At 37.4% G+C, this 15,128-nt stretch overlaps 1 protein-coding gene across 20 annotated transcripts in view; it reads left to right on the top strand.

Annotated features, from left to right (window-relative positions):
- The window catches only part of CAMK2D (calcium/calmodulin dependent protein kinase II delta), a 313,697-nt gene that overhangs the window by 296,100 nt on the left and 2,469 nt on the right, over window positions 1–15,128 (top strand). For 18 of the 20 annotated variants that reach the window (XM_060654320.3, XM_060654319.3, XM_060654322.3 and 15 more), the window contains 4 exons: window positions 5,751–5,826; window positions 10,589–10,683; window positions 12,695–12,923; window positions 14,363–14,458. In XM_060654320.3, the coding sequence (XP_060510303.1) occupies window positions 5,751–5,826; window positions 10,589–10,683; window positions 12,695–12,923; window positions 14,363–14,429 (467 nt within the window). In that variant the 3' untranslated portion in view covers window positions 14,430–14,458. Of the gene's footprint in view, window positions 1–5,750; window positions 5,827–10,588; window positions 10,684–12,694; window positions 12,928–14,362; window positions 14,459–15,128 lie in introns of those variants that run through there. The other 2 variants (XM_060654324.3, XM_060654329.3) reach the window with 2 other exon arrangements.

The following is a 15,128-nucleotide window of genomic DNA, read 5'->3' as shown; positions in this document are numbered from 1 at the left end:
AGCCTAAAGAGGAATAAATGGATCTGAGAAAGATGTAGATGAGTGAAGAAGAACTGGTGATCAGCTGTATGAAGAACTGAAAGAAAAGGAAGTGTCAAGGCTTTTGGTTTGGGTAACTGAGCAGATTATGTCATCACTATCCAAGGTGAGTGATAGAAGACAAGCAGCAGGTTTCTCAGGGAAGATACTTGAGGTCCATCTTGGCACCCTACTAGGTCTGAAATGCCAGAGTAACTGGAGATGTTACAAATCAGATAGAAATATGAACTTGGAGCCCAGAAAGGTTTAAGGTTAGTGATAGAGATTTGGCAGTCTTCATTATATGGTTAAAGCCAGAGGAATAAATGAGATTGCCAAGGGCAAGCAAACAGACGAAGAGGCTAAGGATATACCGTAGGAGACATCATGTAGATGATAATGGAAAATTAAATGACTTGTGGAGGACAATATGAGGACAAAGGAGAGAACAGAGTCTAGAAGTAACCCAAAGTTTTGAGCTGGGAGACCAGTAAAATTGTGGTTGCATTAGCAAAAATAAGGAAGTCAAAAAGAGAAAGAAATTTGATGGTTAGTTTTAGACAAGTTGAAGAGTATTTTCTTTCACTGTCAGTAAACAATAAGGTAAGCTTCTTAAAATCTGAATTGTTTTATTAGTTGTATATTTTTTAAAGGCTCTCTGACCATCATTTAAAAATGAAGTATTTATATGTTGGAAAGGCCACTGGATTGGGAATCAGAAAGCGCTTGAGTCTGTTCTGGACCCATTGTTCATTCAAATATTTATTAAGCATGTACTATGCTAGATGTTGGGTTGCAGTGGTAAGTTATCTGCCCCTGTGGAGCTTACAAATAGAGAAAATGTAATCAAATCCACACAAATAAATATTAAATTCTAGTATGCTAAGTGCTTTTAAACAGCAGTTGTAGGAGAAGATAAGTGTGAATTTATAACATGGAGACCTCTCCTAAAATGAGGGTCAGAGAAGGCTTTTTCAAAGAAATAATAGTTGAGATCTGATAAAAGAAGTGGAAGCAAAGATGGGGGACCGTTCTCCAAGAGAGGATAATATATACGGGCTAACACTAGAAGGCAGTTTGGCCATTTTCCATTTCTGAGAATAGGCTGTATGGGTGGAGTGGAGAGGATAAAGTAAAAGGGCCTTTGAATGAGTCTGGTGAGATGAGCAGAGTCGAGATTATGCCAGATTGCATAGTGTCTCTTCAGATAACTTACTATGAAATGATGGGTGCTTACACCAGAGTGGTGGTGAAGAAGGTAAGAACTAATATGTAATACATTTTATTTTTTTAATTTTTTTTTTTTTTTTTTATTTTTTTAAATTTTTTTTTTTTTCAACGTTTTTTATTTATTTTTGGGACAGAGAGAGACAGAGCATGAACGGGGGAGGGGCAGAGAGAGAGGGAGACACAGAATCCGAAACAGGCTCCAGGCTCCGAGCCATCAGCCCAGAGCCCGACGCGGGGCTCGAACTCACGGACCGCGAGATCGTGACCTGGCTGAAGTCGGACGCTTAACCGACTACGCCACCCAGGCGCCCCTTATTTTTTTAATTTTTAAAAAAATGTTTAATGTTTATTTGAGAGAAAGAGAGAGAGACAGAACATGAGTGAGGGAGGGACAGAGAGAAAGGGAGAGAATTTGAAACAGACTCCAGGCTCTGAGCTATCAGCAAAGAGCCCCACGCAGGGCTTGAACTCACAAACCACGAGTTCATGACCTGAGCTGAAGTCGGACGTTTAACCAACTGAGCCATCCAGGCACCCCAATATGTAATATATTTTAAAAGGCAAAATCAACAGAACTTGAAAGATTGGATGGGGTGTGTAGGATAAGGGATTCAAAGATGATTCTCAGGTTTCTGGCTTATGCAACTGGATGATGATGTTGCCATTCACCAAGAGGGAGATCCCTGGAAAAGCAAATAGATTTGTGCAGGTAGAAGTTCATTAGATCAGTTTAGCGTATGTTGGGTTCAAGATGCATTTGAGATATCCAAATGAAGATTCCAAAATAGGCACTGACACACAGAGGTAGAGGAAAAGACTAGAAAAAAGGAAGTAACAATGTGCCAGTCACTGGGACATAAATAGCAATATAAAACACTGGTGTGGGAGGGTTCAGAAGGATACAGTGTATGTTGAGAAGGGCCTCAAATTGAACCTTTGAAAGGAATTGAAATATTTAAAGTCCAGGTAGAGAAAGAGAACATAGTAAATAAGAGTTCATATGATCACACAATTATTAAGCAGGAAAGCAGTAAAAGTATTTCAAGATGAAGGGAAGGAGTAATCAGCAAACTCTGTGTCCCTTGGTCAGTGCCTATATTCTCTGTACTTACCTGTAAAACCGGTAGGTAATGTTTGTGTGCATATCCCAGAGCGTTGTTGATCATCGTTCAGATCTGATAATGTTTGAGAAATGTTGAAATCTATCCATTGTTTTATTATGTACTTATTCTCAGTTCCCAGGGTTTCTTGTTTTGTTGGTTAGTTTTTAACACTGGGACCATTCACATCCTTATCTAACTCTAACAGTCCTCTTTGGAAAAATAAGGGAGCCAAAAAGAATATGAATTTGAACATGAAAATGTTCCTAGGTCTTTTGCATGGTTGCATGGGAAGCAATTACACTCAGAATCTGAAACATCTCTCCCACTTACTTTTCTCTCCTGCCTTTCCCTTAGGAACCTGGAAATCCCCACAAACTACTTTGGGACTTATGGGTATAGGCTTCAGTACCATTATTCTGTAAATGAAACTACTGAGTAATCAGTCCCCAGTGATTAAAATGCTAGCTAAAGATGGAAAAACTTCTGGTATGCAGGGAATGCCATATTGGTACAATTTTCCTTCATCTGAATTGTTAAATAGTGACACATCACAAGCTGTCCCCAGTTTGAATTCTGGAGTGGTCATTACTTGATATTTAGGAAGAGGGAAGGCCAGACGATAGGGGTACCTTTCTACAGAAGATAGGCACCCAGGCACCTAGCACAGTGACTGTCCCTTAACCTCACTTCTGAGAAGTAGATTGTCCCTTATCCTCACTGTTCGACAGCGAGCACCAAAACCTCACCTCACTCTTCCTGTAGGTCACTGTGGCAATAGTCCCAACCACAGTAGACTACTATATACAAATGATTCATTTCCAGACTTCTGCTTTCCTTTAAAGAGTCAGCTGTCATGTGCTACCTATGACTCACTCAGGCTCCTTTGCCCCAGGGAAGTAAGCACTCTAAAGATTCCTGAGTTCCAGGGCCTCTGAAGCCAAGATTGTCATGTTGTTTTCCTGATGATGCAGCACAGAAGCATTCTCACTAATTCCCACTTGCTGTGCTGCCAGCTAAAGGACCATTGTTTCTGAGCCTAAGAACTAAGAGAGAAGGCAATTTGTGTTGCTTTGATTGTGCAGGACAAAAATTAAGCCAGTTGTAGCTTGTAAACTATTAAAGAGATAATAAGTATTTCCACAGTGACTCACAGTATGAGAGATGGCCATACCTAAAGCCGATATTCTAATTCCATATTTTGTTTATCAGGGAAGGTAGAGATGTTGAGAAAATTCAGAACGTGACCTTGAACTTTTCACGCTCTGTAAACTGAGCCTTAGCCCAATGAAGCTCTACAAAGGGTACTGATTTCACATTCGTTTTTCTTCCATCTCATTTTTAAAAATTGACATTTTCTAAACTGTAGTTTTTTACTTAGCAAACTAGGAAATATATTAGCTTTAAACAAGGATTTAATTTTGAGGAGGTTTTGATAGTCACATTTTCTTAATCTCCTTTTCTGAGCACCAGTGTCCTTTATATTCCAGAATCGGGTCAGCTGTCATGCACTTTTGCCAAATGTTCATACTGTTGAGGCCAGAAACAGATGAATCACTTATTGCCTAACTAAATTAAGCTAAAATGTGCCACTGGTGGCATCCCTATTACAGAATTATTCCCTGCTACTACTGGTGTCAGTATGTTTTGGTGTTGGATATATTCTAGATATTCATAAATCAACTGAACAAGGGCAAAAAATGTTTTAAATATGTGTAGGAGCTAAGAAACTTTGTTCTTTTTTCATAATATAAAAGAAAGTTAATAATGTAACTAAAATGAAATCTAACCTATGTAGTGATTTTTTTATATTAACCTTGGCATTATTAACAGTCATATTTTATAGGGTAGTCTCATATAGTATAAGTGAGGTTAGGTTTACAGAATATTTTCAATAAGGAACATCATAACTTGGAAAATGTAAGCACTTAACTTTGTGGTTAAAACATGTTTAATAATGATCAATTTCATTAAAAATACATATTGGTTGCCTTTAATCAATAACAAAATGGGGTGCCTGGGTGGCTTGGTCGATCAAGTATCCAACTCTTGATCTCAGCTCAGGTCATGATCTCACAGTTGGTGAGTCCTCAGCCAGGCTCTGCGATGACAGCGCAGAGGCTGCTTAGGATTCTGTCTCCCCTTCTCCCTGCCCCATCCCTGCTTGCACTCTCATTCATTCTCTCAAGATAAATAAACTTTGGAAAAAAAAATTATCTAAAACCAGACTTCTGCTTTTTCTGTTATGAATAGCAGCTTCACTAAGATAGAATGAATATAACTCTTTGTGACTCTCCTAGTTAATTTCCAGTGATTTAAGGAAGTATCACAATGTTCTTAAAGCAAAACTCATAGAAATTTAAATTTTAAAAATTCCATGCATTAATTTCATTAGTAACAATAGAATTCTGAAATCAAAAGATTATCATTAATGGCAGTTGATCAAATTCACACATTTATTGAGCACCTATTTTAAAGACATTGGAATAAAACTTAGAGGATGCAAAAAATAGCCTCCTCCCACCCCGCCCCAAGGGAGCTTTTAATTTAACTAGAAAGACCATCACACAGTGAACAAAGTTTAATAACAATTTAAAACTAGTAATGACTTAACTAAAAAAGGTGTTGTGGTATTATAGCATATGCTTCATTACCAAATGAATGATACACTGTAGGCATTCAGAAAAGGCAAGGAACATTTGCAAATGGAATCAGAAAGGAATTTACTGAATAAGTGGGATTTGAGCCAAGCCAACTATTAATAATTTTACCAATTGTGGGCTGGAAATAGAAACAAAGCATGTTTGGTGTTGGAATTGACAGCTCTTCAGGGAGGTTCCATCGAACTATCTGCCTATGTCCACATATTGATTCATATGTTGGTTTTCCAATTCATAGAATTCACTGAAGGCCATTTGTCTAAATATGATGTCATTTACAGTGTTAGCATCCCCTTTTGCAGAGTTGGTTGAGCTGAACGGTAAAAAGTATCTGAAATGTCTCAATGTAAAAGATCCTCTGTATTCTGAAGATAGACATACATCTGTTAAATGTTCAAAGAAAAAAAAATTACAAACCCAATTATGTTGATGAAGGTAATGAGAACTTATTTAAAAAATATAGCCTGGAATTTCTAGGTGACTAAAGGTCCTGTTAAAATGCAGATTCTGAATCTGTAGGTCTGGAGTAGACCTGAGAATCTGTGAGTCTTACAGCCTCCCAAAAGAAGTCGATGATGCTGATCTCTGCACTATAAACAGCAAGATTGTAGAGAGAATAACACCATGTTTGGGGGACGGATGGGTCTTAAATGTTAAAACTCTAAGAAAAATAGCAATATTGTTAGAGTTTTATGAGAACAAAGGACAAAAGCCACATAAAATAATCTATCTTTGCCTTTAGCACGAAAGCAAGAAATTATCAAAGTCACTGAACAACTGATTGAAGCTATCAACAATGGGGACTTTGAAGCTTACACGTGAGTAGAGGCACATTTATTTTGCTTTCATGCATGTGAACAAAATATTTTATATATGAGTGCATTCTTCAGTGTACCAGAATTCATGTATATTTAACCCCAGGTTTGAGGTCAATGATAGCTTTATTTCATAAATAAATAGGATTTACAGAGGAAACACAAAGCTTCTGATAGGAGGATTGGTGCTCTCCCGGTCAATGCACAGACTTGTAATCACCCACTCCTCCATATGGGGAAGGCATTCCAGGCAGAGCATCCATGAGAGCAAAAACACAAGAGACAGGAAAGCACATAGAAGTACATTTTGGTTTAAGAGATGTTTTGCCTCGCAGCTCTGTCAAGATCCTGGGACAGAGAGAGATCAGAAGGAGACATGAGGCAGCCTTCTACCTCTTGGGCCAGCACGCCTCAACCTTTCTTTGTCTCTTTTATGAGTTTGTCTCTTAGGTAACAGTTTATTTGAAGAAACTCCCAATGCTTAAAGTTTATGAACTACTGGACCATAGGGTATATAAAGGAAATCAAGTAAAAATAAAGCATTCAAATAAATAGGCTTATTTCACAAAGTATGTAGGTCAACAAGCTAACTATTTGGACAAAGATAAAAATCAGTCCAAGCCTTCCTCTTACTCCATACGAGGAGCTCCTCTTGAATGAAAGAGTTCAATGCAAAAAGATTGAATTTGATCTCTGATTGGAAAGACCTAAATTTAAAAGCAGAGAAAGTAATGACAAATGAGAAGATAAAATGATTAGGCTACCCAAATAGATAAAACTTGTATACGAAAGAAAGAAAAGAAAGAAAGAAAGAAAGAAAGCAAGCAAGCCCAAATGTGCAAATGTGAATGCAAGAGCATTTTCTGCCAGTCAGATCAGCAGGGGTAAAAATTGCTGACAAGCAGTGGAGTGCAGATACTGTAGGACTATGATGACTTTCCTCCAACACTGGGATGGAGTATAAATGGAGGCAAAAATTTAGGTAGGTGGTGGTGGCAGTGGTTAGAAGGGACGTTTAGTTCTTATATACCAGAAAGCATTTATTTCAAATTTATTTCTAAAGTTTCAAATTGTTTTAATCCTCTGATTTTACTGATAAAAATTTAACATGGGTATGGGAGCACCTGAGTGGCTCAGTTGGTTGAGCGTTCAACTCTTGATTTTGGCCCAGGTCATAATCTCAGGGTTTGTTAGATCGAGACTCTAGGTGGGCTCTGCCCTGACAGCACAGAGCCTTCTTGGAATTCTCTCATGACCCCCGTTCATGCACACTCTCTCAAAATAAATAAATAAACTTTAAAAAATTTAACACGGGTATGGATTTTTAATCTAAAGCATGGACAAAAAATATAAACAAAAATATTATTGAAGCGATGTTCATAATAGTGAAAAATTGGAAACATATGTCCGACATTAAGGAAACCATTAAGTAATATGTGGTGCATTCGGTACAGTGGATGTTTATGTAGTTTCTAGAAATCTGGCAAATGCTTATGATGTAATTATAATGTACATAATTATTCCAACTACATAAGAAAAAGCATTAAAAATAGAATGAGATATGACAAATTGGTTTTGAAAAGGAAAAAAGGACATTGCCTCTGGGAGATGAAATTATGTGTGAATTTTTTTCTTGCCTTTTTTCCCAAATTTTATATAAGGTATTGCTTTTATCATCTGTTATAAAATATGAAAAGTAAATGAGTATAAGAACTAAATTAAATGCAGGATTGCTTCTTGTAAATTAAATGTGTAAATGCATATACAGGCAAACACATGCATATGCATGTGTATATATTTGTGTGTATCAGCTATTTTCACATGATTTAATAAAGTACACTTGAAATAGTAAGATATGAAGTTTAAAATAAAACTCTCATCGGAGACCAGAGTTCCCTTTTAAACAGTTGTGGAGAACTCTGTGTCATAGAAGCTGCTCTTCTATCGTTTTGCTGAGAACTCTATTAAGGAAAACATGAGAACATGTTCTCTAAACATGAGAATACTATTTTCAAATATGTATTTTTTTGTAATAGCATTCTCCTGTAGAATAGTAAAAAAGTGTATTTTGTTGGTGGTCGTAGCCAGGCAAAATTGGGACGTTTCCTATATTCTAAGACAGGTTAATGTAAGGTATTTTAAATAATGCAGTCCTGTGGAATCACATCTGTTTACCTACAGAGGCCTGGAATCTGGCCTGATGTTTCAACTCAGGCCCAGGGATAATTCAACAGGACCTTACATGGGAGCTTTTTGGATGAATACACTGGTAAAGCCCTGTCAACTGGTCCTTAGGACACCTGTTCAGAGCATGTGTGTTCACACATACACATATCAAGTGGCAGCTTTGTGAATCCTTTATTAATCCAAAGCCTATGACAGGTGATAAATGCATATATACAGAGGAGAGAGAAAGAAAGAACAGATTAACAGGTTTTCAGATATATTGACTCTTTTTGGTGGTTGGTAAAGAGATCCATCATAGTATGGTGATTCTCAGATGATTTCAGCACCAATATAAGGTAGTAAAAATTTTTGATTCACCAATGTTGACAACCAGAAGTCATATTTGCAGAGGAAGTAATAGCCCCTGGCAGAATAAATTCCTGTTACCATAGCAACACGGTATTCCCATTTCACCCCTTAGAGATTATATATATTTGACTTTGAGCTTGAAAGTACCTGCCCACCAGCAAGTCTGAGACAAAATGTAAAAGCCCTCCTCACTACCTCCCCTCTGCCACTCCTGCCTTTAAGGCTTTTTTTTTTTAACCACAGAAATATTCACTGATTTTTTTTAAGTATTTTCTTTAAAAAAAAACATTTTTTTAATGTTTATTTGTTTTTGAGAGAGAGAAAGATGGAGTGTGAGAGGGAGGGGGCAGAGAGAGAGGGAGACACAGAATCCAAAGCAGGCTGCAGGGTCTGAGCTGTCAGCACAGTCACAGGGCTCAAACTCACAAACTGGAAGATCATGACCTGAGCTGTAGTCGGACGCTTAACCAACTGAGCCAACCAGGCGCCCCAACTATTTTCTACTTTAAAAGCATTCTTTAAAAAATCGGTTCCATGCACTATGAACAATACTGTGAAGAACCATAGTGAGTTGGCCTTTTGAATACATGTTGGCCAACTTGTATTTCTGTTGAACAGTTAAAATGTTTTTCCCCCAAAATAAATAGTCCCAAATCCTTTTATCACTTTGTAAACTTGCACTATTTCCTCAAATCCAGATTTTATGTCACCTTCTCTGAGAAGCCTGCCTTGATCACCACAGGCCCAAGGAACTGTTTCCCCCTTTATGGGACTTATATACATACCCACTGACCCAGTGCTCACCAGATCAAGCGACTAGTTGTTCCCTAAACATACTCTCTATTCTCTCAGTATTAAGCTATTTTATTTGCTGCCCTCCTCCTGCCTACCATCTTCCCCACACCTGGAAAACTTCTACACATTCCTAAAAGCCCAGCTCCCTTTTTCTCCTAAATCTTTCCTGTCCCATATGTAAGTAGTCTGGTTTTCAGGCACTTTGTATTTATTTCTATTCCAGTGTTAATTGTTGTATTATAATTGTTTCAAAGAATATCTGCCACATAGGTGTTTAACAATTCTTCATGGAATCAATTTCTCCAAAGAAAGCCATTGGCTTTCTCTGAATATTTAAAAATGTCCTCTTTGTTGAATTACATTTCTAGTATTAAAAAGAAAACTAATCTGTATGTTTGAATCTCTCAATTTTATTTTAAAAGTTAAACTTTATTTTTTATATTTTATTTTTATTTTTGAGAGAGAGCGCAAACAGGGGAGGGTCAGAGAGAGAGGGAGACACAGAAACCAAAGCAGGCTCCAGGCTCTGTGCTGTCAGCACAGAGCCCGATGTGGGGCTCGAACTCACAAACCGTGAGATGCCGACCTGAGCCGAAGTTGGACTCTTAACCGAGTGAGCCAGCCAGGCACCCCAAGTGAAATAAACTTTAAAAACAGCTTTTCGAGAAAGTACAGCATGTGATATGTGCTTTCAAATCAATGAATGTAGAAGGTGTCAAAAGTTGTTCCAAAATTATTTAGTTTCAGAGCCAATGTTGATTTTGTAGGACTTGGAGAGTGTATTGGACTCCGACAACTTAAGAGTAAATCACTTCTCGGCCTTTTGGCTAAGATCAAGTGTAAAAAAATAAAAGTAAGATGGGGCGCCTAGGTGGCTCAGTGGGTTAAGCATATGACTTTGGCTCAGGTCATGATTTCACGGTTTGTGAGTTCGGGCTCTGTGCCGACAGCTCGGAGCCTGCAGCCTGCTTGGGATTCTGTGTCTCCCTCTCTCCCTGCCCCTCCCCTGCTTGTGCTCAGGCGCGCTCTCTCACGCTCAAAAATAAACATTTAAAAAATTAAAAATAAGAGGAAAAACTGGAGAAAGCCTAGAGAATTCATCTTGGAAATATAAAAAAGCAGAAATTTTAAAAAGGAGACTCCTAAAGAAGTCTAGTTATCATCTGCTGGAACTTGCTGTGTTATCTTGCGCCTATCAGAGTTCCCTGCAAAATGCTTTTATAGCATCTGTTCCTCAACTCACCTTGCCAAGGCCTGTGAAAGAAATTTTATATTTTTATGTTTTTTTAAAGACTCTTTCCTTCCAGTGAAAAATAAGAGTTGATAAATAAGATTGGATATGTGTGAAACAAAGTATATTATATTATATAAACAAAACATATTAACCCATGTATTGGTTATTTTCATTATGTTTTTTTTTTTTTTTCCCCTACAGAAAAATCTGTGACCCAGGCCTTACTGCTTTTGAACCTGAAGCTTTGGGTAATTTAGTGGAAGGGATGGACTTTCACCGATTCTACTTTGAAAATGGTACATTTATTCTAAATTTAATAACATGCCTTTTGCAATTCCTCTTTGAATTTCTCTTAAATTTATAGCTTTGCTCTATTCTATAATGAGAATTTTCACCTTAGTCCAGTATTTTACATCATAACACTTTTCGTGTTTGAAACTGAAAAAAAAATGACAAGCTTAAAAGTTTTGGTGTTTTGGAAACTCTTTGATTTTGTATAAAAGGTAATGTTGATGGAACGTACTCCAGCTAAGTCCCAGCAAATGTATATATAAGCTGCAAAATGAATTACCAAAAAAATAAGTTTTCATAAAACATTGTTTATGTACGAAAAAGTAAAAGACACCATAGCATATCAGAATATTTGACATAAAGGGGCGCTTTCAAGCATAGTGCTCATTTTCAAAGTGAAATGTACCTGAAGATGAGTGATCGGGTAAATAAATATTTCAGTTTTCACTATAAGAATTTGAGTGGTCTTAGAGGAAATAGCCACATTTCAGAGATAGTAGCAAAAGAAACTCCTGAGATCCTTGAGATCATCAAAAAAAAGTGTAAACCAGAAATTCCTTTTATCTTTCTTTTCCTTACACCTAAAGACTAGGAATTGTCTTTTGTTTGCATGATACATAGAGTGAATTCATCAAATTAAAGAGGAAGTGTAGCAAGGACTAGAATAATCCAATTCACTTCCAATAATTATAAGCATTGACAGGAATGTCTGCTGTGGCATGGGTTTTTAATTTAAAGTATGTTTAATGATTTTTTTTTACATAGTCACTAGGCATTTGCAAGGAAAGAATTATGTGGTAAACTGGCCTTAACAAAGCTTCAGTAAATTTCCTGATTCTCTCATAACGTTTCTTCCAGTTGGTTCTCAATCGACACCACCTCATCACTAATAAAAGAATAATTAACCCCTTAAATGTTTAACTTACTTCAATAGAAACTATATGTCATTACTTACCATAAATACATATTCTTCATAATGGGATATTCTTTTTTATGTGACTGTAGCATTTAGTAATTTACTCAGATCTTTTCTGAAAATGGGAGAGAGGTTTGCATAACAGGTAAAACAGTTTAACCTGTTTTAGTGATCTAAAGGAATAACATCAGGGGCGCCTGGGTGGCTCAGTTGGTTAAGCGTCCTACTTCAGCTCAGGTCATGATCTCAGGGTTCATGAGTTCAAGCCCCTGCATTGTGCTCTCTGTTGTCAGCACAGAGCCCAGTTCAGATCCTCTGTCTCCCTTTCTCTCTTCTTCTCCCTCACTTGCTCTCTCGCTTTCTCTCAAAAATAAATAAAAAGCATTTTAGGAGCATCTGGGTGGCTCAGTCAGTTAAGCATGATACTTGATATATTTCCTTGTCCCATGTATTTCATCAACTAACAAAACGAACAAGACCACAGGGTATCCTCTCAACTGCTCCATGCATCTGGGCCAGGCCCTCTACCTCTCTATTTGTATCATGGCTTTTGTTTTTATTTTATTTTTTTACATTTATTTATTTTTGAGAAACAGAGTGAGACAAAGCGTGAGCTGGGGAGGGGCAGAGAGAGAAGGAGACACAGAATTCGAAGCAGGCTCCAGGCTCTGAGCAAGCGGTCAGCACAGAGCCTGATGCGGGGCTCAAACCCACAAACTGTGAGATCATGACCTGAGCCCAAGTCGGAGGCTAAACCGACTGAGCTGCCCAGGTGCCCCAGTATGGCTTTTGTTTTTAACCACTTCCCATTATAAATAAATTTATAAATAAATACACCTCTTCACCTTCAGCTTTGTGTGTCCCTGAGTTTCCAGAGTGACAACTTCTCTATGAAGGGAAACAAAGAAAATAATGACTATCTACTTTTGCTCTTTCTTTTTTCCTTTCTCTTTTACTTTGCACAGTGCCAGGGACTCAAAGCAAACAATTAGTAGTTGAATGAATGAATGACATTGCATTCATTGGCCCCAGATGAAGTTACTGGTTTTGGTTTTCTGTATGTAGTAACTAAGTTTTGTTTTCATTTTATTCTCTTTCAGCTTTGTCCAAAAGCAATAAACCAATCCACACTATTATCCTGAACCCCCATGTACACCTGGTAGGTGATGATGCTGCCTGCATAGCGTACATTAGGCTCACACAGTACATGGATGGCAGCGGGATGCCAAAGACAATGCAGTCAGAAGAAACCCGTGTGTGGCACCGCCGGGATGGAAAGTGGCAGAATGTTCATTTTCATCGCTCTGGGTCACCAACAGTACCCATCAAGTAAATATTTCCAGTCTGTCAGCTTCTTTGTTAATATACCCATGGCCAGTGTTTTTTACTTATTCCATTGTTAATGACATGACATAGTGTTGTTTAACACTGGAAGTCAGTTACATCGGTGGGAATGTTTAAGGAGAAATAGATTATAACTGTCTAGAAAGATCAACTAGACCAGCTGTTTGGGGGTTGAAACACATGTATAATAGAAACTGGAGGATACCCCAGCAAGCTGGTTTCTTTTTCTTAAATCACATAATACGGCAAACTATTTGTGACTTCATTGTCACAATTGGCAGAGGAGGGTGATGTGGGAGGAAAAAATAAGGAGGCGTTTCTAAAATGACCATTATCATATCAGAACCTTTATACATGATCTACTGGGCTCAGTTAACAGGTATTAGAAGAAATTTATAAACACAGCATTCAAAATACAAGGAACAGGTATTTCCGTGTCTTCCTCACTATGCTACTCTACCTCAGATGTTATGTTTGCTCTTCCAATCAATAAGTAGACAAATATTTCTTGCACATCTCCTAGGTGATTAACTTATGCCAGATAAAATACAAGGTAAAAGATAATTGTCTTCCAGGAACTTATATTCTAGTTTAGAAATCAACTTATGATTGATACCAAAGAAAAATTACAAGGTTTGCAATCAACTTCAGAGTAGAATGGAATGAATGACCAACGTAACGAACTGTTGTAGTTTAGAAGTATATCTTGCACAGAATATATCATTTAAGACCTTGTCCAAATTCCAAGTGGAATTTGGAGACATAGAGCAAATGGAAGATAGTCCAGGAATATGATAAGAAAAGGACAATGTCAGGATGTTAGCTTTGTATGGTAGAGGATTATGGATAAGGAAGGCTGGCTCCAACTGGAGTAAAGGGGAATATTAATGAGAAATAAGGTTGTGTCAGTGAAGGGATGAGATGAAAACAAGAAGGAGAGTTTAGACTCAGAAGTTTGACGTAATGTTGGTCTCATTCCAAATTGTCTCACCAGGATCACCTGTTAATATTCAGAAGGGAGTAGGATGGGGAGTCAAGTTTATACAAACAGCCATTCAACTCCAGAGAATCTATCAAAATTTCTCAGTTTAATAATGTACCACAGTGGTTTTCAAAGACCTTCTCTATAGCCTTAATAATTACTTATCACTGTTGGATTTATAAAAAGCAGAGGAAGGAAAAATAGATAGCTATGTAATGAAGAGAATGACAAGAGGAATATAATAATGAAGATACCCATGCTTGTGTGTTTTTTACCCCAAAGAGGTACAGCACTAATTGACAGTTAATATGGAAGGGATTACAATCATACAGTACTAGAGGGTAAGGTTTTTCTACAATTCCCTCAAGTGTTTATGGGATAGAGCCTATTTAAGAAAACTTCATTTTACGCCAAGTGGCTTAAATGGGGCTTCTCTTAATAGGCCATCCTGTATTCCAAATGGGAAAGAAAACTTCTCAGGAAGCACCTCTTTGTGGCAAAACATCTAAGGCCTGAAAACCATTCACATATGGGTCTTGTAAGTAACATCCTGCTCCGGGATACTTTGTGAATGGAGCTAATGACTAAAAAGCTGCATGGCTGTTTTTCTTCCCTTTAAGAATATTTTCTTTTGCATTATATTCAATGGAAAATATTAAAGGTCTTTGGAAATTTATAGCACTTTTGCATGAGCTCTTGAGTCTAATGTTTGGCCTCATTTTGTAGCATAACCCTTGTTTTAAAGGTAATAAGCTCTGAGAAGAGCCTTAGCATATGGATGTTGGCATTTTAGAATATCCTGGAGTTCTCGCCTTAAAAGTCCATTATGTCTGGGTCAATTCTCACAACTCTCAATTATCCAGACCTAATTTATAACCAGCTGTAGGATTTTTTTGGTGTCCATTTTTCTAGGTAATTCCTGTTAAGCACTTGACTAAGGTTAATTTATAAATTAATTTGCTGTGCCTGACTGAGTATAATAGTATTTGACCATGAGCACAGGCCACAAGAGGAAGTCAAGCTGAAATTTAAAACTCACATAGTAGGTAATTCCAGAGGATAATTGAAAGTTGACTGTAATTAAATTCATGCCTGTGTTGTTTTTTAAGATTTATTTCTTAACTTGGATTAGGATCCAGATATGTGTGGTAATGTTGTGAATATTTTCTCCACTCAAAGCACTGAACCTTATCAGAGCTTTTAAGAAA

This window comes from Panthera onca, chromosome B1 (genome assembly GCF_046562875.1).
Source record: "Panthera onca isolate mPanOnc1 chromosome B1, mPanOnc1 haplotype 2, whole genome shotgun sequence".
NCBI lineage: Eukaryota > Metazoa > Chordata > Mammalia > Carnivora > Felidae > Panthera > Panthera onca.
This window is presented reverse-complemented; position numbering and strand designations above follow the sequence as displayed.